This window comes from Mesoplodon bidens (assembly GCF_964165515.1).
Source record: "Mesoplodon bidens genome assembly, chromosome: 19".
Classification (NCBI taxonomy): Eukaryota; Metazoa; Chordata; class Mammalia; order Artiodactyla; family Ziphiidae; genus Mesoplodon; species Mesoplodon bidens.
The window spans coordinates 9899253-9926528 of NC_138179.1; the positions used below are offsets into that span (position 1 = coordinate 9899253).

A 27276-nucleotide genomic window follows, 5' to 3' on the forward strand; every position below is an offset into this window, starting at 1 on the left:
TGAATTTCCATATAAGCACCACTATGGCAGTATTATTTCTTGGGGAGACAATTTGGAAATGCATCATTTTATTGGTGAAAATTATCACAAAGTGGACAGAAGGCTGACAAAATTGTTTCCCCAACTGACTCAGAGCACCGTATCTGCATCAACACTGCCAACACATATGAATACAACCAATTAGGGGAAAAAATGACCCCACCCCCTCCGTTCCCACCCCAAGGCCAAAGCTCTTTCTAGAAAGGAAATGTATTGTCTGAGTGGTTTTGATTGCCAGTTTTCAGCACAAGAATGTCCTGTGCCTCATTTATTTGCCTTGAAAGTACTTGCTTTGTATCACAATTCACCACCAAATAGATGGGAACACAGGATTTTGTGGCTCTACTTGAAAGCAATCTTATTCCTTTTACTGCGAGAGAGATGTATCAACTTATCCAATCCCTCTCCTCATTAATGAATAAACTTCTAAAGTCTTTCTCAAACTTTCAAGTGCCTCCTAATGATAAGCTAGCCCAAACTCACACACAGGGCATCTGGGAGGTATAGCATGGAGAGGCCTAGGGCAAACAAGCCTTGTGTTTTATCTTAAACATTCATGCAATTTTACATTCTAAGCCTTAATACAGTGTGTTTACGTTCCTTACCATCAAGTAAGACTGACACTGCAAGATGATGAACCAGGTTTATCCTGCAGCTTCAAATGCACCCTGTACTCTGCTGTGTACTCCAGGAGACTGTGTACCCTAGTCTGAGAAGGACCAAAGTTAAGTGAGACTGAATTCTATTCTGGAAAATGACAATAACAAAAAAACTGGAGGAATCACAGGACAGTGGAAAAGTGCGTATAGACTTTAAAGTTGTGAAGAAGTCTGGGTTCAAAATCCTGACTCTGAGTCTTACTTGCTATGCAACCTTCAGTTTTTTGTGAAATGGGACCCAATACCAATTACCTTGCAGACTTATTTTGAGGATTAGGAATTATAAAAGTTCTAGCACAGAGACTGGCACAGAAATAGGCACTCAGTATTTGGTAATTATTCCCAACACTGCCTGAGGCCAGCCTTCACTAAATCGATGCATTGATAAAAAGACAGTGGTTGTTACAAAAGCCACTGAAGAATTTATCAGGCAAAATTAGGCTACAATTTACAAAACTGTCTTCACAAGACTACCAACTCTAAAACTTAAGCTCTTAAATCACAGCAAATCTTTTCCAGAGGAAGAGATATGAAGATGCAAAACTAGTATGTACAATGGATTTCCCATGGGCTAATAAAAAAACCTCAAAATCATTACTACAGTAGTTCATGAGTTGAAATATCTGAAAGGTAAAAACCTGTAAGAAACAGGGTAGGAGGTTCTGAAAACCATACACCGGAGTCAGGAAAAGGCAGTTTCTCCTCCCTTCTACTCCATCCTAGCTGGGCACACTGAAGCACATATCTCTGGCAGGAAACCCTTCGTCAGCACAGAGAAAGGGCACTCTGGATAATGCTTCCTTTCTATTCTTGATGCACAATAGCACCATTTTTCTAAATAGAATAATGCACAGCACCTTGGATAAACAGAAGGCCGTAATTTAGCCAAGGCCTGACAGTCTGCTGACAGTCTGAAAGTAATGGCAACAAATAATTGAGATTCAATTATTACTCTAGCGATCCTCAGCAATGTCAGACTCATTAGCAGATGGAGTATCTTTATAACATGTATGCAAGATTTACATACTTGGGTGCCGGGTCACCTCTCACACCAAACCAGAAGGATCTGCACCACCGTCAGAAATGTCACACTACCCAAGATGAGCAGTTTCTTAGATTTGGTAGCAGGGGCATAAAAAGACACCTATACTGCTTTTAAAACAAAGAAACAAAACCCCCAATAACATTTAAATAGTATACTATCTTGCTCTATACATAGATCAAAGTCTCATTACCTGAATTCATTCCACATCAAGGCGACAGTTAAGTTTACACTAACAGAAGGAGGAAACTATCTACATTTAGGCAAAAGAGAATACGCTAAAGGGCAAGCAAAAACTAAGGAGGATAGTGAAGAGTATTTAGGAAATCCATTTTGATTTGAGTTTTGTGATGAAGAAGCATCATTTTTAAAAATCTGAAGCTCTGCCTACATCAATGATTTTCAAAGGTACCTGTCTCCAAAAACAAACAAACAAAAAACCAAACAACAACGCAAAACACCATCTAAGAGTCACCTGGGAATGGTGTGCACGTATGTGTGTGTGTTTTTTACATCATAGCAATATACCTACTTCACTCTCTTTGGTTTAAGAATCACAGCTGTCACGATTATTGATGGAAGAAGGAGGGAGCCTTCAGGTAGCTTGTGACAAATAATAATAATGAATAAATAAATTGGTAAGTATTTCCTGAATGACAGTTCTAGAAAAGTCACAATTCACTAAATCTCAAAATTTCACAAGTGCAATGATGAAAGAGGGCAAACAAGATCTAATGGGAGGATCACCAGGATGTGAAAATGAAGGAGTAATATTATCCTCTAGTGAGTATCAAGTTTTAAAACAGAGGAACAGAAAATGGGTAGATAATCCAAAATACAAGACAATTTTCAGTCTCCAATTATGCAACATGAGCAAGGGTGAGAAGAAACCTGGGAATGAGCAACTAAATCTAAATCGGTCAAATTCAACTCTTGGCCAATTTCTGGTAGGCTGGATCACCTAACAGCAAATCACAACAGGAAAATGTCCTGGGGTCAGGGGGTGAGGGTGTGGAGGGGTAGGAGGCAGAACTAAAGGTAAAGTCAGAGAGGTCTGTTTTGTAGGAGGTGCCAGGGGCTCACCAAAATATAATTCTTCTGTGGAAATCACTGCCTTGGCTTAAAGATCAATTTTTTAACATCTCTACCTAACTTCATCTGGAGCTTCATTTGGCTCAATATTCTCAATCTTGGCTGCAAAATAAAAATAACTTCGATTTTTTTTAAAAAAAATACCAATGTCTAAGGTCCTGTCTCCCAGAAATTGTTTAATTGCTCTAGGGTTGGGTCCAAACGCTGACAATGTATATTTTTAAATACCAATTATGCAGCTAGAGTTGAGAACCACACAGCTTGAAATAAAAGGTTACTAGCTGCCACGCTTCATTAGCAGCACACCACTGACCTCTATGGGTAAGGTTCTGTTAGAAACCACTGATGAAAGCAGCAAAAACGCTGCTGAGAGCCATTCTGAGATGAACACCCACGTCACCTGAGTGCTGCTTGCCAGACCATCACATAACTCTAATCCAGGCCATATTTTAAATGGGGACCTGGGTCAAATTCTACCACACCCAGCAACATTCTTCTTCCTAGAGAGTGAAAGACAGACCTTTAACAACATAATTTCAAGAGTTTCTTGCCCTCTCTCAATCTGAGGCAGAGTAGGAGCCCTCTCTCCAGGGGTGTGTTTACTACTGAAGTCGAGAGAAAAAGGCATCTGGGTTTGTTTTTTTTTTTGTTTTTTTTTTATTAATTTATTTATTTTTGCTGTGTTGGGTCTTCGTTTCTGTCGCGAGGGCTTTCTCTAGTTGTGGCAAGCGGGGGCTACTCTTCATCGCGGTGCGCGGGCCTCTCACTGTCGCGGCCTCTCTTTTTGCGGAGCACAGGCTCCAGACACGCAGGCTCAGTACTTGTGGCTCACGGGCCTAGTTGCTCCGCGGCATGTGGGATCCTCCCAGACCAGGGCTCGAACCCGTGTCCCCTGCATTAGCAGGCAGACTCTCAACCACTGCGCCACCAGGGAAGCCCGGCATCTGGGTTTACCAACAGCTATTCAAGCACTAAAGTGGAGTGGTTCACAGTGATCACAGATACCCTATGTCTTTACTATGCAAAATGTGGTCCACAGATCTGGGTGTTCGTTAGAAATGCAGATTCCTAGGTCTCACCCCAGAGCAACAAGAATCTGTCCTGTACAAGATCTCCAGTTGATTTATGTACACATTAGCTTGAGAAGCACTGCTGTAAGGCAACAATTCATTCAAGAAACAGCACTGTCTGTATAGACTAAGTAGAAACTTGGAGAACTATTTTCCTCTTTAAATTAGATAATTGACGTAAGAACAATAAAAGCGTTTTAAAACTGGCACAGACTACCGCTGCCACAGAAACTCGTCTTTCACACAGCCAGACTTAGGCCTCTTCCTTGTGATGTTCTCTTAAAAGGAATCTTGGTTCTTTGAGTGATATATATTTAACTGCATACAGATCTAAAGCAGAAAGAAGGGCTTTTACTCCTCATCTTGATTTCTGGGACATATTTATATCACAGAATAAGCTGAAGAAACCTGCATGTAAACACTTTCTGGGGCTATAACACCAATTATACCATTTTAAATCCCGAAGTCAGAATAAGCTAAAATTTAGAGTTACACAGAAACATTACTGGGCCTACCTAGCAAAGGCTGTATAATATTTAGAAATCCAATTATAAAAACAATTTATTCTCCACCCCAAAGAGAATATCCTTTGCAAAAAAAGAAAATGAAAAAAGGCCCATGTGTGACTTGGGCCACTACAATCTCAGAAAGTTCTACTTGTTTTTCTATCTGATGTAAACTTGCCAGAATTCTGACACATGACTGGATTAGCTGTGTAAAATATAAGGAGAAAACTCACGAGTTTTAAGGGCCAGCAAGAGCTGATACAAAGCCAAATGGAAATAACATGTTTCTTTCCCTTCCATGCTAAAGTGGGTTAAGAAACAAGAGGGCAGAACCCTGGGCCAGTCAACATCAAAATACAGAGCCTCTTTCTCCCCTCCATTCTTCAAACTTAATTTCTTTGTCTTCTTAGGTTCAGCAAGTCCACTACGTCGTAAACCACTAGGGAAATAAGCAGGGTTGTTAAGGCATAACCGTGAGGAGGATGTAACATTTAACTTGTAGCTCATGTGTCAACAGAATAGGATGAGCTACTTCAGTGTTTATAAGGGATTTCTGAGAGTCTCCATGAATATTTCAATATTCATTTGTCAGTCTCCTGAGTCTATAAAGGAGGTTATACAGCAACGCAGGATATCACACGAGGAAGCTATTCAGTCAACTCTATTCATTAGAGATATGAAAATGAAAAGCAAATGCTTTTATTCCCAAGGAAGACAAAAGCAGTGCTCATTTGTGTCACCATTAGCTAGAGTCCAGAGCTTGGTCAGTGTACAGACTCTGGAAGCAGTGACTTCCATTAGTAAAACGCATCACCCACAAAGATATGACGGTAACCCTATCTCCTTAGGCTCTCCGTCAGCCAAAAGTAAATGTACCTGTACCAGCTGGCATAAATCCCAGACATAATACTGCTCATAAAGTGGAAGAGAAAATGCCAGTGTATGAAGCAGAAAGTAAGGTCATTTTGTTTATGTAATCTCTGAGAACATATATTTTTGTATCTATGGCATTGCTTTCCAATTTCTGATGCTGGGAAATAAATCAGTTTGTTGGGCATATTTAGAGTCATCAGGTTGATGAACAACTTATTTTCAAGTGTTCAGCTAAAAAAGCCCCTCTAATTCCACCACAGTTAAGTATCTAATTTGCAGGGAGCCGTGTGATGAGACCTGTTATCTTTCTGGCCTTCTCTACACAGATGGAACGTCATCCTTAATGTTTCTCATTTATCTTTTACAGCAACAGTAACTAATTGGCTTCCACTGGTGGCACATATTCACAGATACTCTGGACATTGGAGCCTTTTAGTATTAGAATCCTGGAAGCTAATTAAATTGGAAGTATGAAAGGGTGGAGTGGGGGGGTGTGGATGGAAAAGGGGAAAAAAGAACCAATCAAGAAGTACTTCTCAACTATAAGTAAGATACATTTAAAAAAAAAAACACACAAATGGCTCAAATGAACCTTTTGAAATTAGACAAGGCATAAGCCAATAAAATACAAAAAAGGCAAAAGTTTGAAAGCCTCAAAATAGGATGATCACTATGAGGTCATCTGAATGATGTTCAGGTCAGAAGGGGAATTACAGGGGCTATCCAGAGTTAAGCAGCAGGAGAAATAATAAGCTCTGGAAAGGTGACTAGGTTGGTTAAACATCAAAAGTTCCATTCAGAGGCAGGACAACAAAATAATCCTGTACACTTGTAGACATATCCCATACCAATGATGAACAGTATCAATTAAATCTCTAGAAAAAATAATCCTGTCCTTTATCAAAGGACATTGCTCTGCTCGTCAAGGTCTAGTTCTAAAAAGCGAATAATTTAAAGTTCTTCAGCATATCAAGAATTAAAAATAACCCCAGAAATTTAAAAATAAAAAGCATTTAAAATAACCAAAAGAAAGAAGAAAGATGCTTACCAGACTATCTAGTCCTCCTCCCAAGAGATCCACTGCTCCCATCTGCATGGAGGATACCTGTGGCACATTGACTGGGGGACCAAGGTCAAGGTTTAAAAGATCCCCCAGAAGGTCACCTTGAGAGGGGATAACCTGAGGCTGTTCCAGGTTGGTGGCAGTGGTGGTGCCAACAGGGCTGTCACCCGCATCAGTGCTGCAAGTCACACACAGAAAGAGGGGAAAAGAGAAAAGTCAGTTTCACCTGGGACATAGTAAGAAGGCAATGGGCGAAGGTCAGATATACAAAAACGGGAGGGGGAAAAAACTCTTATTCTATATAACTTCATCAGTCAATCAATTTTAATTGAGCACCTACTCTATAAGGGAGCACTGTAATGAGAACTCTGGGGAAATCTATCTTTTTTTTAAAAAAAAAGGAAATATATTTCCTGTCCTCAAATAACTTATAATCAAACAAACAAACAAAAAACCAGCATTCACAAAACAAGTGAAAAGCACACTCACTGCGTAAAAGCAGAAATGAGTATTGTGTGTCTGCACACTGACAGGATATAGATGAGAAGCAAAACAGAACCAGGTGGGGCTGATCCCAAAAGATTCTGAGAATGGTTTTATGGCTAGATTTTCAGAAACAGCATAGTTATGAGGAACTACCAGGGAGAGACCTTCAGAAAAAGAAAGGACAGCTTGTGCAAAGGCACAGAAATGAACAATTTGACTTCAGGGGTGGTGAAAAAATTATACTGGCAGGAGCAGATACTGTAATTGGTAAGATTTGGGGGAAGTAAAGATGAGGGAAATACAACTCTGAAAACAGGTCTGGAGAGTTAACTTTTATATGGTAGGCAATGCACAATCACTTTTATTTGTTGAACAAAGAACTAAAATTAACATTTAGAGGAACATTACCCAAGCAGCTGTGTGTATAACGGACTGAAGTTGGGAGAATGGACATGAAGATGAGCTAAGAGTGACCTAAACCGTTACTGCCACAACGATATAAACATAAAAATGAAGCGGTAGTTCCAAGAGATGTTAAATGGACTAGGGCGGGCGGAAATGATCTTAATAGATGGTGCTGGGTCAACTGAATAGCTGCGTGGGACAAAGATGAGCCTTGACTCCTGCACCTCACAACATCAACAAAAATTAGAGATAAATAAGACGTAAATGTGAAGGGGAAAATCAAGAGGATTTCTAAGACCTTGGAGAAGACAGAAGTTTCTACAAAAAGCTCTAACCATAAAAGAAAAAAAGTGATGAAATGGACTTCATTAAAATTGAGAACATTTCTTCTTCAAATGACAGCATTAAGAGAGAGTGAGAAAAGGTATTCTCCACAGACTGGGAGAAGTTTGCAAAATAGCCATCTGACAAAAGACCTGTATCCAAATTATATATAATTCCTACAAATCATTCGATCATTACATAAAGAATTCCTACAAAGATGATAACTCATTAAAAAATAAGGAAAAGATCAGGCATGACACAAAAGAGGATATACTAGCAGTCTATAAACATGAAAAGGTACTTGCATCTTTACTCATCAGGAAAATGCAAATTAAAACTATAAGACACCACTACAAACCAACCAGAATGGCTAAAATTAAAATGATTGACAATACCAAGTGCTGCTAAGGATGTGGATCACCTAGAACTCTTATACATTTCTGGAAGGAGTGTGCACTGGTACAATCACTTGGGAAAACTGGCAATATCTCCTATAGCTAAATATACATCTGTTCTATAACCCAGCAATTCCACTAAGTGTATACACAAAAGAAATGAGTATATAGGTCTACCAACAGAAATATATAGGAATATTCATAGCAGCTTTCTCCATAAGAGCCCCAAACTGGAAAAAACCCAAAGATACACCAACAGCAGATACAAATAAATTGTGGCATATGCAGGCAATGGGATACTATGCACTAATAAATAGGAATACACAACTGATAACATGGCATTAGAGTAGTCTCAGATAGTATACTGTGCAAAAAAGCTAGAAACAGAAGAGCAAATGCTGTATGGTTCCATTTACATGATGTTCAAGAAGAGGTAAAATTAATCTATAGTGAGAGAAATCAAAACAGTGGTTATCTCTGGAGGGTGGATATAACAGCAAAATGGCATGAGGAGTCTTCTGGGGTGCTGGAAATATCCTATATCTGATCAGAGTGGCGGTTATATGAGTGTATGCACACGTAAAAATCTATTGAGCTACACACTAAAGATTAGTGCACTAACACTAAGATTATTATAGATGACATATTAATTTAAAAAGTGAAAAAAACCAATGAAAATTTCAGGCTCACATGGCTTCACTGTGAATTATTCCAAACATTTAAGCAAAAAGTAAAACCAATCTTAGATAAACTTTGAAGTAGAATAGAGAATGACAATTGAAAAAATCTGAAAGTATTTCAGTTTTTTTGAATGTTAAGGAATTACCCCTAATTTTGGCTTGATAATATATTGTGATTTTATTTTAAGTCCTTACCTTTGAGCGATACCAAGTAAAGTACTCATTAGTGAAGTGATATGAGGTCTGGAATTTAATTTAAAATACTCCAGCTCCCTCAAAAAAAGAATTTGTGGGGGTAATAAATGAAACAAGATTGGCAAAATACTGATGACTGTTGAAACTGAGTGATGAGTACACGTGTTTGTTATACCATTCTATCTTGTATGTTTCCTAAGATTTATGTAATTTTTTAAAAACTAAAAAACCACTATAAAAATTCCATTAATAAACAAATGCTTTCTTAAAAAAAGAAAACCCTAGGTAGGTTCTGACAACACTTGAACAAAGAAGAATGAAGAATCAAACTCAGAAAAAACAAAAACGAAGAAGCGAAAGACTAGTGTTGCTCCTTATAAGAGGAATCTGGAGGGATGGTGGAGAAAATAGTATGTTGCTTTCAATTCTGTTACAAGTAGGGAAGTCCAACAGACAGCTAAGGAAAAGGCACTGGCAGTCAGAGTTACAGAAGTAAACTTGGGAAGAAATTCACACAGACGCCTCAGGTGAAATGAGCAGAGTAACACGGGGGTGCTGTGGTAAGAGCAGGGCGTCTAGAATAAGATGACTAGGACCTAGGGCTGACTCCACTAATTACCACTTGCATACATCACCTTGGGCAAGTGACAACCTCTCTGAGACAAAGCTTCCTCACCAATAAAATTAACAAAACAAAATTAACAGAATATATCAGTGGTAACTGTGCTTAGAAGATAAACCGCCTAAGGGAATACATAGAGAAGGTTCAGAATGAGCCTTGTGATATAACCAGAGATGAGAAGGAACACAAAACTGCAAAGATTAAAGAGAGAAAAACAATCTAAAAAAAAGAGGACTTAGGAGGAAAAAGCGTCAAGGAAGCCAAAAGGAGACCTATCTAGACTGGGGAGAGGGTGGGTACAAATAAAGCCAAAAATTAATAAGGAAGTCAAAAGGGGAAACAATTTCATATACACCTAGCAAGAAATATATGAAATCTCCATAAAGGGTATCCTCTGCCCATGAAATTCTATCATCTCTCAACATGTAGCGTTTGGGAAATGTGACAAAACACATGGATTTATCAGCACCTTTAAATAGAAGGCAGAACAGGTACATATTTTCCTCCACTCCAATAGACAGGTTAAGAGTATTATGAGAAGACAAAAGTGAGTTAGATGAAAAGAAGTAAATGATCTTATAGTTTCTACAAATTAAGAACATGATAAATCATTATTATGTATTTTTTCTGAACGGAAGACACAAGAAAACTAACATGAAAATCTTTCCCCATTGTGAAGGCATGGGAAATAACTGCATAAAACTGTCATCAAAGCAGTATTTTTAAAAGGTGAGATATTTCCAAGTTAGACAACTATTTACCATCTCATGCCCACAGAGCAGCTGACAAGTATAGTAAGCAATACTCAGCTAAAAAGCACTTTTCCCTTTCCCAAGTGATTTTAAAAGACCTCATGCAGTAAGCATTTTTAAGCCTCCAAGGTTTTATGGTGCAAATGTATTTCATGTCAGAGGCATATCACTTATTACCCTTAGGACGCAGAAGAAAGCCAGGTGATGTCAGTACTCTTACAGACATGCCATTTGCAGCAACATACCCATATTTATTTCAAAGGGGATTTTTCTGCACTTGTGTTTCTTTTTTAAAAACACAAAACAGGGCTTCCCTGGTGGTGCAGTGGTTGAGAGTCCGCCTGCTGATGCAGGGGACGCGGGTTCGTGCCCTGGTCTGGGAAGATCCCACGTGCCGCGGAGCGGCTGGACCCGTGAGCCATGGCCGCTGAGCCTGCGCGTCCGGAGTCTGTGCTCCACAACGGGAGAGGCCACAGCAGTGAGAGGCCCGCGTACCGCAAAAAACAAAAAAAACAAAACAAAAAACACAAAACAAGCACAAATGGATAAAAAAGGTCATCCAAAAAGGAACCACATAAGGAACTGTGAAGGTAACAAATTGAAGGCTATTAATCTGATAAAGACCTTATGTGAGAGACTGTGCTTCTTTTTACATACTGGTTCTCTCTTTGTGTTCTAGGCAGGGTTGTTTTTGTTTGTTGATTTGTTTCACTTTCCCCATCCCATCTGAGGGTCAAAGTTATCAGGAGAAAGGTAATTTAAATGGCAAACAACAGAAAGTCCATATCTATTTATCAAAACTTGAAGCACAGACTGGGAGATGTACTTAGAAGTTAAATGGTCATATCTAGCGAATGTTAAATATGCTTGCCTACGAGGTCAAACACCCTGTAACGAGGCCTGATCCTCATGAAACCACAAGTTTCCTTTGGGTGAAAATCACAGCACTGCCCTAAAACCAAAGATTCAACTCAAGGGCTAATGAAAGATTAATAATCATTTTCTTGGGTACTGCCCTTTTCTTTTTATCTGTGCCCATAGTCTGTTAAAACAGAGCTACAGTATTGTAAACGTTGACTACACTAATTTGTAAAGCAATAAATCCTACACTCTGGCTATTCATGAACCACTTAAACAGCAATATATATTAGACAATACAAGACACTCATAAACGGTGGAAGTGCAGATACTCTGACCACTCAGAGATCAAATCCTACTTAGATTTGAGGTTTATTATAATTAATGAAGGAAGATTCTGAAAAGATTCCAAAATACCCATTGTAAGAGTTTATTAGAGTACTGCCCCTCCCAAATTAAAATTTTAAGGTTATCTATAAAGCAAGAGTTCCATGTTACCGGACAGTCTGTTCATAATAGCATTTCCTTACTGATATGGAGCAATTTATTTTGGTAAAAGAGGTACAGGCAACTGAACAACTATGTCTACACAGAATCTAGGCTGCTCTTATAAAACAATCCTGCAAACATTATTTCGTTAACAGCTAGCTTTACAGCATAAGAGAAGTAGTATCTGCTAACTTCATCCATAAGCTTGAACCAAAGTTACAGTAAAGGATAAAAAATAGCTAAATGTATACATGGGCAGACCTCACTTTATTGCCCTTTGCAGATATTGCAGTCTTTACAAATTCAAAGTTTGTGGCAACCCTGCATGGTCAGATGATGATAAGCATTTTTTTAGCAATACAGTATTTTTAAATTAAGGTATGTAGACTTTTTCTTTAGACATAATAGTATTGCACATTTAATAGACTACAGTATAGTATAGACGTAACTTTTATATGCACTGAAAAAATAACAACAAAAAAATTCATGACACTTCATCGCAGTGGTCTGGAACTGGGAAAATTTCTAGCCTCATCTTTCTGGAGACTTAAGCAACTTTCAAACTTTATCCATTTAGAAAATCTTCACCACAATTTTCTAAAGGCACAACCTTACCTACCCTGAGATTAGAACACAGAGGGGCCTTTTAACCCACTGTTTGTGTGTGGTCACTAGTATTCAGATGAAGCCTCCAGGGCAGTAGAGTAGGTTTGCCAAATGCATAGCAAATTTTTCTAGGCTATAAAAGCTTGAGGAAGACCAACTTCGTCTAAACAGAGAATCACTTCTCCCTCAAACCTAGTTTACCTGCTTACCTCCCATGATGTACTGGCAAGTGTTTGCGATGGATTCCATGACTTCCTTCCACAAAAGCATTGGGCGGCTTATGGTACACTGAGGCCAAAGAACCAATGTGGCAGATGAGCTCATCCAACAGAGTTGGCTCAATAAGATCTGTCTCTTCAGAGATCAGTGGCTTCTCGGACAAGACTACTTCTTTGGCTGTGACAGGATCAGTTGAGAGAAGGCGCCAATAAATATAGCCCCGGTCTCGAAGGTCAGGATTATCAGAATCCTAATGAAAAGGCAAAGGCAAAAAGGTTTAAATGTAACCTTTCTCCATACAGAAAGCCAAACTGCTGGATTTATTACCAAGGCAATGCTGAAGTGATTTACGCAGAGTTGGCCGTTAAGAAGATATTTAGACTCAATATATTGTTAATAGAGTCATAATTCTGTAATCCCTAATGTTTCAAAGAATTTAAATATAAATTGAAGTGGGTTAGTTCTAAGACTCAAATTCAAAATGAAGTTGGGAAAAGGAAAATGAAGTTTAAGCCAGTAAAAATCAATTGCTTACGATGGCCTCAGGACATAAAAATAATGTTTTTAACTGCTTTAATATTAGCAGGATTATTCATGAAACACATCTTACATACATTTCACCCATACCTTCTTTCTTCATTCAAATATTTATTAAGTATCTCCTATGGAGACACTGGCTAGGCCCTGGAAATAAAGAGACAACACAGTGCCTGACTTCAATGAGCTCAAAGAATATTAATTATTACAATATAGTAAGAGAGGTACTATTACCTAAATAATTTTAAAATTCTGTTAAAGAGAGCACGTAAGTGCTTCTAAAAGGGGTGACACTTGAATTTAGTGGTCTCGTTTTTGTTTTGTCGCTGTTTGAAAATAATTTTATACATGGTCATGGCTAAGAAAAATTTATTATCAATGACACATCACAATTTAGAAATGTATAATACAAAAATAAGTCTCTCCCTATCATCCAACTCTACCCCACCTTAACTCCCCATCCCCCAAACAGCCATATTCACAGTGCACTATATATCTTACCAGAGAGCTCCCACACATACATATATTTACTTTATACAAAACCAGTTTCATAGTATATATACTGCTCCTCAAGCTGCTTTCCATATTGGCACACACAGCTGCCATTTTCCACTGTATATGCAGCACTGCATCATTATTTACTAGTGTCCTATTGATGAACATTTAGACTGTTGCCTCTTTCTCCCTCCTTCCTACTATTTATTTTTGCAATCATTACAAAGTGGCAATAAATATCCTGGTATCCACCTCTCAGAATGTCTATATAGTGGCATTCATTTATGCATGAATTGTTCCAGTGGTATCATTTATTATTAAAGGCGACAATCAGTCCCATTTCAATTACTGTATTTAAAACACATACAAAAATATTTTCTTTAAACTAGGCCAGGGTTTTTCCCATGAGTTTCTACATAAGCAGACGAACTGGTTTATAATTTAGCCATTTAAGGCACGTATTCATTCAGCTCAATACCGGAAGTGACCCTGCTGGTTTTATATAGATTTTCTTAATCATGTATTATTTAATTTGCACTCAAAATGGAGTGCTGGTTAAAAACAAAAAAGCATAAAGAACACTGAGATACAAGTTAATACAGTATAAAAATGGTAAATTTTACCTCAAGATAATCTTCATCACATTCATAGGTTGCGTTATTCTAACAGAAATGCACATATACATGTATCATTTATATCAAAATGTTTGTAGTATTTGAAATGCCAGGGTTAACAAAAGGAAACAGTGATACTATCCAATTTAAATGAGTTTGTTTTGTTGCTTGTTGGGAGGGGGGCGCATTTGCTCCTGAGGAAGTGTTTATAAATAGCAGCCTGAAACCTCCTCACTTAGATTTTCACTTGGAAACAAAGCGTGAATATTATGAAACATAAACAAGTTGATTTTTTAAAAGAGCAGAATACAAGTTTCTCCAAGTATCACATCAGGAAAGCAATCCCCTGCCCAGCTTTTATTGATATTTAAATTAAAAGTTAAATTTTAATCTGTATATTCAGTCCCCAAAGCATGTCATTTAAAATTTGTAGACTATGCAATGGAAATGAACACTACACATCACTTAACTGGGAAAACTTAATTTGCCTTTATATAGTAGTAAAGTTGTTAAACATATTAAAATAAACTACATAATAGTAGTTTATTTTTAACTACATAATACAGCTTAATAATATACTTAGCAAAATAATTTTTTTTTACTTCAAACTATTTCTCTCATATAGCTGGTACATATTTAACTAAATGGCCAAAAAAAAAAAAATTCCTGTGGGGATTCACAAAATATATACTTCTGTGAAAAAAGCTTGAGTCCCCCCCACAAATTCAAAACACTGCAACAGGACAAACTTCTGGAGGTAGAATCACTGGATCAAAGGGTATACGTACTGTAAATCTTAACAGACACTGACTTAAAAATTTAGTCCTATAAGAAATGAGAAAAGGAGTGCAAATTTTCCAGGACTAGAAGTGAAGAGTGGGCAAGGATCTCCACTGTCCAAACTCAGTTATCCTGAGGGGTGATCTGTTAGGACTACTATCAGCTGACCTTCACTGCCTCACTAATTCACATGGAGACCACGATAAATCAGGCCCAGTCAAGGCTAATGACAAGAAAATAGAAACCTTTTATGATTTTAAGGTGCCATTATGTGTTTGGTGACTCAGAAAATTTGGTTTTGGATCTACTGTACTGCTAGTCTCATAGGCCCCCGTAAGGATCTCGACAAAATAGTGTATTTCCAAAAATTTGAGAGCTTCCAAAACAATTTTTACCAGGCAAGCTCTGAAACAGTAATTCTTAAACTATAATGTGCATCAACATGTTAACACACCAGGAAAGCCATTGAAAGTGCAGATTCCAGAGTTTCTGATTCATTATGTCAGAAGTGGGGCCCAGGAACTTTTATTTTTAACAAGCAGCACAGGTGATTTTGATGATGACAGTCTCTAGTTCACAGATGGAAAAACTAAAGTGAACACTTCTTTTCCACGTACTAAAAAGAGCAATTACTAAAGTTTGGACACTTCTGTGCGTATTCTTTACTAATTCCTCTAAAACTATCAAAGCGAAAAGACAAATCTTTGAAATAAAGCCATGGATTCAAGGGTTGGTTTTCTTTTCCCCTAATAATATATATATATATATATATATATATTTTTTTTTTTTCTAACCTGTTGATCTCTGTCATTTAACTGGGGTGTTTAGACACGTTTTAATGTACTTATTGATATGGTTAGGTTTGGAACTGCCATCATTTCTTTTTTATTTGTCTTATCTGTTCTCTGCTCCCCTTTTATTCTTTTTTCTTTATTGTTGTTGTTTTTATAAATTTATTTATTTTTTGGTGCATTGGGTCTTCGTTGTTGGGTCTTCACTGCTGCACGTGGGCTTTCTCTGGTTGCCGCGAGCAGGGGCTACTCTCCGTTGCGGTGCGCAGGCTTCTCACTGCAGTGGCTTCCCCCGTTGCAGAGCTTGGGCTCTAGGCGCATGGGCTTCAGTAGCTGTGGCACGTGGGCTCAGTAGTTGTAGCCCGTGGGCTCCAGAGCACAGGCTCAGCAGTTGTGGCGCACGGGCTTGGCTGCTCCACGGCATGTGGGATCCTCCTGGACCAGGGCTTGAACCTGTGTGCCCTGCATTGGCAGGCGGACTCTCAACCACTGCACCACCAGGGAAGTCCCATAATATTTCTAATTATACCACCATTTTATTTAAAATTAGAAGCACAAAGATTTCACATATACTTCACTGAATTCTCAGCATAGATAAACAGTAGGATTAAGTCTACTATAAAGACAGAACAGTAGTTCGACAGAGAAATTTGCCCAGTCACGTCCTGAACCAGTGGATGTAGCAGAAACAGAACCCCACCAGCCAATTCAAATTAACGTAACTCAGCAGATCATGCTGCCCTCAACTTAAAAATGTATGGTTGCTAACATAAATATTAAATTAGGTTCTTATTTCACGAACTTGAGAAAAAAATTCCAGAGGAAAAGACTTATATAAATGTGCTTATTCTACTATGCTAATGCCTCATATTTCATTAACTGGACAGAAAAGGCAAGTCTAGAGAAACTGTTTACTAATTATTTATAGCCAAATATGAAATAATCATCCACAATAATCTTAAAACCTCTAAGTTCACTTAATTATACTGGCTTATGCACAACAATGCTTCAGGCAGGGAAGACAGGGAATGTGTATTCTCAAAAGTCATTCTTTTTTTTTTTTTTAATTTTTTTAATTTTTCCTTTTCTCTTTTTTTCTTTCAAACCCTTGTGTCGAGGGCTGACTTTCAATAGATCGCAGCGAGGGAGCTGCTCTGCTACGTACGAAACCCCGACCCAGAAGCAGGTCGTCTACGAATGGTTTAGCACCAGGTTCCCCACGAACGTGCGGTACGTGACGGGCGAGGGGGCGGCCGCCTTTCCGGCCGCACCCCGTGTCCCAGGACGAAGGGCTCTCCGCACCGGACCCCGGTCCCGACGCGCGGCGGGGCGCGCCGCGCCGCGCCCCGGGGGACGCGGGCGTCAGCCCGCCGGCGGGGACGGCGGGGGACCGGCTATCCGAGGCCAACCGAGGCTCCCGCGGCGCGCTGCCGTATCGTTCCGCCTGGGCGGGATTCTGACTTAGAGGCGTTCAGTCATAATCCCACAGATGGTAGCTTCGCCCCATCAAAAGTCATTCTTAACTTTCAGACTTGAGAAGCAGCATTAACAGAGTAGAAAAGGGCAAAGACTCTGGAGCCAGGCTACCTGGGTTTGAGTCCTAGTTCCATCCCATACTAACTGGGTCAGCCTCTCTATGTCTCAGTTTCCTCACCTATAAAATGGGAAGAGTAACAGTATTAACCCTTACTGAAAGCCTGACACATAGTAAGCACTATACAGATGACTGTTGTTACTAAGATTCTCTACTAGTCCTTGTACAGAAAATCTAGAATTAGGAACGTCTGATGGTTTATTTATACCCTGCCCTGTTCTAGAAAAGGATTTAGCAAAGCTTATAAAAATACATCTAAGGCTAGAGAACATAAATTAGAAGCAAAGGCAGAAAAATGCAAGCCACGATGATCCACACATTTTCTACAGGATATCCTTAAATTTTATTCTAAGGTTTCAAACATCTGATAGGAAAAACAAGTCTAATCAGATAAGCCATTCAGAGGGGCAGTTAATTATACACTAATGCATAAGAGAATCCAAAACTGGTTAGGAATTTTTTTAATGGGGTTTCATAAAGAAAAAAATATATAATGGAATAAATACTTTGATAACAGATCTAAAGAGGATAGTTTCTCATGACAACCCTTACTACAGGATGATGATATTAGTGTAATTCAGTAAAAACAATTCTAATAAGGGTCAAATACAATGCAGTCTAGATCCCCAGCTCTCTACTAATCTGGCTTGATTCAGTGGTAAATTTCAACATCTATAAGAACATAGGGAATCCTCCCTGAACACTTTATCTTAGGCAAATACTTTAATAAGAGTGAGTTTGAACTCTGACAAGAACCTAAGACACAGCTCTCCTATGCTGCCTGTTAAATACAGATACAGAGGCCTTAAGAGACAATGGAGATGAAGGCAGGGTTCAGAACTTGTGAATACAATAGAATCTACCAAAGACACTCACTTGATTATGAAGCTAGCCTTATCTATTCAGAAGTGAGTAGACAGGACTTCCCTGGTGGCACAGTGGTTAAGAATCTGCCTGCCAATGCAAGGGACACAGGTTCGAGCCCTGGTCTGGGAAAATCCCACATGCCACGGAGCAACTAAGCCCGTCTGCCACAACTACTGAAGCCCACGTGCCACAACTACTGGAGCCCGTGCTCTGCAACAAGAGAAGCCACCGCAATGAGAAGCCTGCGCACCACAACGAAGAGTAGCCCCTACTCGCTGCAACTAGAAAAAGCCCATGTGCAGCAACTAAGACCCGATGCAGCCAAAAGTAAATAAATAAATAATTAAATTTAAAAAGTGAGTAGAGAAGGAGCAAAGCCAAAATTCTTTTTAGAAAACTGTTCTAACTCCATCTTAACAGAGATACAAATGGGTAATCAAGGGTCTAAACTAGGAAATCTAGAATGCTCAATATACATAATATTAAATGACCATTGCCTTGGTGGTTATGGAAATTGCTTTGCTTCAGGCAAAAGGAAGTTTTAGAAAAAACACTTCAAAGAGCTCTAACAAATAAATTTTAAAAGATGTAAAATTAATAATAGGAAAGGTGTATCTATTTTCCAGTGTGGATAAATGTCAAGTGGCCTCTCAGCAGTTAAGACGATTTTGACTATTCCACACATACATAAACACAGAATCTTCAATTTGGCTGAGGCATGAATCTGTCACACAATGTAAGCCGAGACAGTCTCTTACCTGCTGAGTGATTCTAGGTCACCACCCAGCACTCCCATCTCTACATTTTCTCCTTCCTTCTTGTTTTTTACTTCTTGTGGTAACTTTCATGGAGGGCCAAATATTGCTGATGCTTTGAAACGTAGCCGTCAGGGGAGAGTTAAAACTTGAGATACTTTAATAAACAGAAATCCCATGATTCTTGAAGAAAATGAGATTTCTGAGAAAGCTAAGAGACTGTATAAATATGTATTTATCTGTGTTTAGGGAGTTTTCTGAAGTGTTAGTACATAGGCCTCGTTAAAGTCAATTTTACTATATTACCATCTAGAATAAACACAAGACTTCTTTGAATCTGGTTAATTTATACAGAGCTCTTTCTTTCATACAAAGGAGAGAGGCTCCAGGGCCTGTAGCAAAAGACAGAAATGGGGCTTCCCTGGTGGCGCAGTGGTTGAGGGTCCGCCTGCCGATGCAGGGGACGCGGGTTTGTGCCCCGGTCCGGGAGGATCCCACATGCCGCGGAGCGGCTGGGCCCGTGAGCCATGACCACTGAGCCTGTGTGTCCGGAGCCTGTGCTCCGCAGTGGGAGAGGCCACAGCAGTGAGAGGCCCGCGTACGGGAAAAAAAAAAAAAAAAAAAAGACAGAAGTGAACTTCAAGGCCCTAAGATGAAGTCAAATACATGGCTAATTTAATGGCAATCACCCTACAGAGTCTGTAATAAGCACTACACAATTAAGGAGGGGCAATTTCTATTCAAAATGGCCCCCTGTAGATGACCTATTAAACATTAACGTGAAAATTAACGTCTAACCTAAACTACTTTGATTCAGAAGATGACCAATTTCTGCTCTTAGTGCTAAGACATGCCTCATCAGTGATGGACAACCTCCCAGTCCACTTTTCATGGAGATATCGTGAGCCATGGCCTGCCCTTGACTCCACATACTCATATGGATGCTTCTTCACACTAACCATAATGGGGTCAAGTGAAGGTTTAGAGACTTGGGGAAATAGCACATTAAAAAGTTCGTTCATGGGCTTCCCTGGTGGCGCAGTGGCTGAGAGTCCGCCTGCCGATGCAGGGGACACGGGTTCGTGCCCCGGTCTGGGAAGATCCCACATGCCGCAGAGCGGCTAGGCCCGTGAGCCATGGCTGCTGAGCCTGCGCGTCCGGAGCCTGTGCTCTGCAGGGGGAGAGGCCACAGCAGTGAGAGGCCCGCCTACCGCAAAAAAAAAAAAAAAAAAAAAAAAAAAAAAAAAAAAAAAAGTTCGTTCATAAGTTGTTGGAGAAATGGAGAAAACTGAGAGGTACAAGGGGTGGAGTGGGACACCTCTCTTTTCTGTGAAGTGGATTTTCTGACATCCTTTAACTCAACTACTGTTGGTCAACTGCTCCTTAAAAGATAATCAAGCGATAATTCTCAGTAATGTTTACGTGCATCAGTAATCAGACAAGACAATTACCTTAATTTTTAGTTTCAGGTCTTCTTCACATTTGAGTTCATTGATTGTAAAACGTCTGTACTTGAATCAAGTGTCAGAAAGTAGCCTTTGACTCCAGCAGTTTTCTTGACTGTATTTTTTTCAGAGTTGTATAGCATATTCTATAAACAACTTATCTAATAATGTTGTCTGCTTTATAGTATTCCATTAAGTATTCAAATGCCTTATCTGCCCGTCGGACTTCTTTCCCTTAAAATGGATTCCTGGCATTTCTAAAGTTACATACTGTCAGACCAAAGAAGAACTTTGCATTTACCATGTGCCAAATGGTGCGCTTTGACCACTTAACAGGTGATGTACGGGCAACTACTCAAGGTTCACATTTGTGGTCTCAGTTTGGAACTGGGTTTCAAGAAGTGTACTAAGTGCACACCTCAACCGTACTGATTAATGACAGGATTTACCAGATTTAGTCCTCCAACTGTGCTCATTACTGATGTGAAATAAAGCTCCCCAGAGCAAAAAAAAAAAAAAGGAAAGATGACAGCTCAGAATTAGGTTAAAGAACTATAAAAATTAGAGTTCAAATTCTGTTAATATACAACTATAAAGAGATGAAAGAGGAAAATGGTAAATTGAATATCTGAATCAGATTCCATGTGTAAACACACATCGTAACTCTTGACAGCCTGCTAAAGCCAGCCTGTTCTCAAATTCAATTAAGAACATTATTGGATCATGATGGACTGATCATTACACTAGTTACATCAGAATAAGTAATTACTTTGATTTCTGTGTATCCAGCTGGTTGCCACATTTCTGAAATCAGTACCCTCCCTAAAAGGACCAAAAATACTAAATAATTAAGGAAGCAGCATTAGCACTTTAAAATTACTTAAAGAGAAAGGCAACTTATCTAGAAGGTAGAACAGCATACAAGATACTTGTCAAAACATTTACCATCTCTACAGGGTACTTTCATTTGAAAGCTGAAATTAAGTCCCCCAGGACATACTGTGAGACTCAATGTCATGTTCACAGTCATGTCCTTCATTAACACTAAGGAGTCTAAGTTCAATTTTCATGAATTCTCATTAAAACCGGAGTCAGTCAATTCATTTAGAAGCCATACAACCAGTTTTAATTCAGTAGAATATGTAAAAGAGGCACTGTTTCTATTTTTTTAACAGAACCTAAAGACTGCACTGCTTCCGTTTACAATCTCTGCAAATGAACCTTCTTGGAAGAAGTTTCACAATTTCCTAGAATTTAAAACAAGACAAATCAACTCCATGCTTTTTTCAGATTTCTTACCTGTGTTGCCAAACTCAAGACCTGCTGTACCAGCTCCTGCGTTTCTGATGGTTTCTTGAGAAACAGCTTCACTATGGCAGTAAGCAGAGTGAGCTGTACCTAAGGAAATGTAATTTAATAGGTAAAGTGAAAGGCATTTGCATTATTCCATGAATTCCAAAGTGATATTTTCCCAAATATGACTTACTATGAGGTCTTTCTGACTTTGATTAAGAAACAAAGGTTAAAACTCAGCCAATATCAACAATAGCAGTCAAAGGTTTTCATCAACTGAAAACTCACTAGCCTCCTATCTCCAAGTTGCATTTTTTGGCATCAAAAACTGCTGGTTTGTTTCTGGCCCAGATAATCACCTGTATTTCTTAAAGTACATGCTAACATACTGATGGCAATAAAACTGGTTCCTGACCAAATTCTTTATTATTTACTTCTACCAAAAGCTACAACTTCCAGGGAATTAGGGAATCATTTATCATACTGAGGCAAGAGCCAAGAGAGTAGAATTATGCCAGATCACAACCAATTAAGAGTGGCACGCTAGGGCTTCCCTGGTGGCACAGTGGTTAAGAATCCGCCTACCAATGCAGGGGACACGGGTTTGAGCCCTGGTCCAGGAAGATCCCACATGCCGCAGAGCAACTAAGCCCATGAGCCACAACTACTGAAGCCTGCGCGCCTAGAGCTTGTGCTCCGCAACAAGAGAAGCCACCACAATGAGAAGCCCTCGCGCTGCAATGAAGAGTGGTCCCCGCTCGCGGCAACTAGAGAAAGCCCGTGCACAGCAACGGAAGACCCAATGCAGCCAAAAATAAATAAATAAGTAAATGAAACAAATCTATTACAAAAAAAAAAAGAATAAAAATTTTAAAATAATAATTAAAAACAAAAAAAGTCCCCTGCCGAACCACGAGACTACTGGCTGGTATATGTTCCTTGTAGGGCCTATTAAAATTACTATGACAGATTACACACATGAACTTCAATTTGCAGTGAGTACAAATGCCAGGGAAAAAGGTTTAATAATTTATCTGCTTCTCTGGGCCTTTGACTCGAAGGTCTCTCAGTTTTGGTAGAAGACAGACGGAAGATGGGAAGGAGTCTAACCATCCACAAAGAATCTTTTCAAACTGCACATGCCGGCCTTCACCCCAGACAAAAACACCAGCTGCGACTGAGCCACAACCATTACTAACAGCAATGGGTAATCATCTTTAGGTGACAGAAAATTAAAAAGTAATAACTACTGCTCTAAGTCAGTAGTTGTCAAAGTGTGGTTCTGGACTAGCAGCAGCAATAGCATCACCACCCTCAACCTTGTAAGAAATGAACATGCTTAGGCCCATCTCAGACCTACTGACTCAGAAACTCTAGGGGCGGGGCCCAGCAACCTGCCCTTTAATACAGGTTAAACACCAGTGCTTAGGTGCTTCTAAGGCTCATTAAAGTTTGAGAACCTTTGTCTAAATTAGGCAGGCTTGTTCCAACAGAAGTTAGCACAACTGAAAAAGGTCACCCCTTTTTGGGAGAAAAATGAACATACTATATGTGTATATAGCTTCACACACATGAAACTGCCTAACCTTTACCTTTCCGGAAATCGTCCCCAAAACATCTAATACATAAGATATAGATGGGAACTTACCTGGGTGCTTTCATCATGAAAACCTTCCAGGAAGCTCTCTAGCAACTCATCTGCATTGTCAATTCTTTCAGCATATTCTCCCACAATCCAAATCATGGCTGCTCGAGCGTCTGGCTCATCCAGTGAGTCTAAGTTCTCACACAAAGTGGCAATGATACTTTCATATCTGATATAACAAAATGGACTATGGTTACAGAAGGCAAAACTGAGAAGTGTATTTAACAATGAAGCCTAAAAAGCAAAAAACCATGGACGAGGTACCCTAAACCACCACCAAACTACAAAGACTTTTAGTCAAGAGAATGTACAGGCTTTAAAGCCAGAAAATTATAAATGTCTTCAATTTTCCTTCAATTATGTTTTAATAACTAGACCATAAATCTTTATAAAAGCTTATCAGATATTCTTTTCACAAGGAAAAACTAACCAATGGTTTAAGATTATACCACTACCTTACATTTCTCACAGTCTTTCTCATAACTAGATCAGAGAATTTTCCTATTACTTCATTTTACCTTCATCGTAGAGGAACAGAAATTCCACTTTACTTACTATTAGGAAAATGGAGTCAGACAACAATAGCATCCAGAAACAGTAATTTTGTCTCTTATCCACCTATCTCTGCTTTCTATAGAGATCTTTATGTTCCTTCCTTCCAAGGCACCCACACTAATGACCTGTTTTTCTAAAGAAATAAGCAATTCAAGTATTTATTTTTACAGGTCTATAGCTCTCATCCTTTACCATGTTAAATCCATCTCCTTGGCTAATGTAGTTTGTTTTTTCTGTTTGTCTGTTTGTTTATTTGTTTTGCAGTACGTGGGCCTCTCCCGTTGCGGAGCACAGGCTCCGGACACGCAGGCTCAGCGGCCATGGCTCACGGGCCCAGCCACTCCGCAGCACGTGGGATCCTCCTGGACCGGGGCACGAACCCGTGTCCCCTGCATCGGCAGGCAGACTCTCAACCACTGCACCACCGGGGAAGCCCGGCTAATGTAGTTTTAAACATCAGAATGAAATTGTATAATAAATGAGATACGGACAACTGAACAATACACTTAATTGTTTGCCCTATTTGCACTGATTAAACCAGGTTCTTGATAATGCTTTCTTAAAATTAAACTATCATAATCCCTCAGTAATACAAACCAGAAATGGACACATTTCTTTACCAAGCATATTAAGATGTACACCTCCCCACTTAATCAAGAGGTTTAGAAACCCAACCCTCCTCTTTCCTGGGAGAGTGGTAAAAGTATATGATCCTTTTTCCAAAAATACCATTTCTAGAACTAAAAAATAAATAAATAAATAAATAAATAAATATGTGTATATATATAGTATATATCATGCTTAATAAACCACTACCTTATTAAAATATTTCTTCTAATTCTGAGTCCACCCCTAAGCTAACTAACTGCAAGTCACTTCACTTCACATGATCTTTAATGATGATCAGAAGCCTTAGCACAGTTCATCTCTATGATTATAAAGTAAAATGAGATTTAGGATGCTTATAAGATCCGCTCTCATTTCACCCTTTCAGATTCCTTAATTGTTTGCCTTCAAAAGCGAATCTGAAAAAGTATTTTTGTTTCATAACTAAGAGGCCTCAATGTGAAACTTTTTGTGCGGTGGAAATGCCGGTTTTGCATATCTTAATGCAAGCAGCTGCAACACTTCAGAAAAGGCCTGAAACTCTGACAATTCATTGGTGCATGTTCGGTAAGTCTCTACAGGTAACACACTAAGGGGACAGCGGACCTGTCACCTCCCTGGCTTTTACAGTAGGTGACCATAAAAGTTAGTATTCAAACTGAGACGTGTCTGAGAGTGAAAAGGGGCACAATTATTAATTATGCCCGGTAAGAGGCGCAAAATGGATTATGCCCAGACAACCTGGAATATATGGTATCCTTATTTAATAGTAACTTCATCACCAAAGAACCTGGCTAACGTTAATATATGCCAATTGACAATGCATATTCAGACAGAGCTTCAATTCTTCTAAAAGTGATAAAGCAGGGTGAAAAATCAGATTTTAATCCTTGTGCTAACCAACTTATATGTTTCTGAGTTTTAATAAAGTATTCAGTTATGACCACTTACTTTACAAAGACTAATTCTTACCTAGCCAACCTCAAAGTGCCTTACTTAAACATTTCCTAAAGGATCTAAGGAAGAGGGGCAGAAGTGTCTGGACGTACTTGTTGGGGTATTTGCGGAAGATATCCCTGATGACAACAATCGCCTCTTGGACCACATAATTTACTTTGGTTTGGATGAGATCAAGCAGTGTGCTTACACAGCGCTCTGCAGATTGCTGCAAAGAGGAACATAATGAGAAGTCAGATGATCTATCCAATAACACAACCTCAACATAAAAAATATTTTTTTGGAACATTCAGGTGTATCAACTAAACTAGACTAAAAGATGAGGCACTTAATTTGACCACACTATACTAGAGGCTGGGTTATCTGATGGAGATATACAGAAGTTCTAGATATACTCCAAATTTTACTCATTACAAGAGACAGTTCAAGTGAAAAAGATCATCTTGGATAGCCAGGATGACAGAATTGAGAAGAAAGCATAAGTCAAGGTAGAAGGAAAGAATAAGAATGAAAGAATAAGCCAAAGTTGGAGGTCTTTATCTGCAGTTCATGAATGAGCACAGACAGAAGGCATCTTTAAACCTCTTGAAATGAAACTGCCAAATTTCATTTGTGCACACAAGCATATATATATTTTCCTGGGACAAGGTTTACAGTTTTCATTATATTTTCAAAGTTATCTGTGACTCAAAAAACTCTAAGAAAAATCTGCCATCTTCTGGGCTATATAACTGAAAGTCTACGGCCTTAGATAAACTGCAACTTTCCACGGCCTATGGTTCATCTATAAAATAGAATTTAATCTACTAGTCTTTTATTAATGAAGGGAATATGGAAGAATACAAGTGACAAAACTAATGTATTGAAACAATAAGTCATAGTTTTTAAAAGAAGGGTTCCAGAAGAGAGATCCTAAAAACCAAGGACTGATTTATCATATATTACAATGTATTATGATGGGTCATTCCATTATATGCCTCCTGATAAGATGCAATAGGAAATTCACAGCAGCATCTAAGAGGTGTTCTTGCCAAAAACACTGAACATGAATATTACCAAGCCTCTAGATTTAATTTTCTAAAGGGGATGAAGGAATGAGATAAACAACATCACTAAAATACTATCAGCCAAGTCTAGACTCTGGAAAATTCTACAAGCCTAATGATCTGTCCTTTCAATAAGTGGCACCCAAATCAGTAAGTAAAGACTTAAGAGACATATTAACCAAATGCAATGTATAGCTAGCTCTTGTTTAGATTTTGATTTGAACAAGGCAACTGTAAGAAGACATTAAGACACAATTAGGGAAAACTGAACATGGACTAGGTATTTAATGAGATTAAGAGTTACTGTTTGTTGAGTACGGTAAGGATATCATGACAATTTTTTTTTAGAGGACCTTATCTATTAGGTATACACATTGGACTACTCTAATAAGATCGTATCTGAGACCTGCATTAAAATTTAACAGTAACCCACTCCCTTGAAGGGGGAGGGAGAGGGAGAAGATCAAATGGGAACAGCAATGTGTTGATATTTGTTCAAGATGGACGGTGGAATTTTACCTTAGTGTATACCTAAAAATTTCTGTAATAAAATCTTCTAAAGGTACTATAATTTAAACCATTCCAAGCAATATAACGAAAACAAAATTGCATCTTGAGGTTATTTATATGAGGTCATATATATGATGATTCTGTTCTCTTTTATTATTGTGGTTTTCCCATTTTTGAATTCTATTTTATTCATTTTCAACTAGTTATTTCCTGTGCTGTTATTACAACAGCAAAACAGTTGGGAAATTTTAAATATAAAAGTTATGATAAATTATAAAGCATGTAAGGGTTAAATTATCAAATTAGATAGTACAAATAAAGTACTCAGCATAGGGCCTGATAGAAAGCTAACATTTACTGAACCCTTAGTTTCATTATTATAATAAAAATAAACAAAAGGCCATCTCCCAT

General features: G+C 38.7%; 1 protein-coding gene across 3 annotated transcripts in view; it reads right to left on the reverse strand.

Annotated features, from left to right (window-relative positions):
* AP2B1 (adaptor related protein complex 2 subunit beta 1) overlaps positions 1 to 27276 on the reverse strand; it is a 123003-nt gene that overhangs the window by 54603 nt on the left and 41124 nt on the right. For all 3 annotated transcript variants that reach the window (XM_081218433.1, XM_081218432.1, XM_081218434.1), the window contains 5 exons: positions 25402 to 25517; positions 23195 to 23360; positions 21553 to 21651; positions 12366 to 12625; positions 6330 to 6522 (listed from right to left, as the gene is read on the reverse strand). In XM_081218433.1, coding sequence (XP_081074559.1) covers positions 6330 to 6522; positions 12366 to 12625; positions 21553 to 21651; positions 23195 to 23360; positions 25402 to 25517 — 834 coding nt within the window. The remainder of the gene's footprint in view (positions 1 to 6329; positions 6523 to 12365; positions 12626 to 21552; positions 21652 to 23194; positions 23361 to 25401; positions 25518 to 27276) is intronic.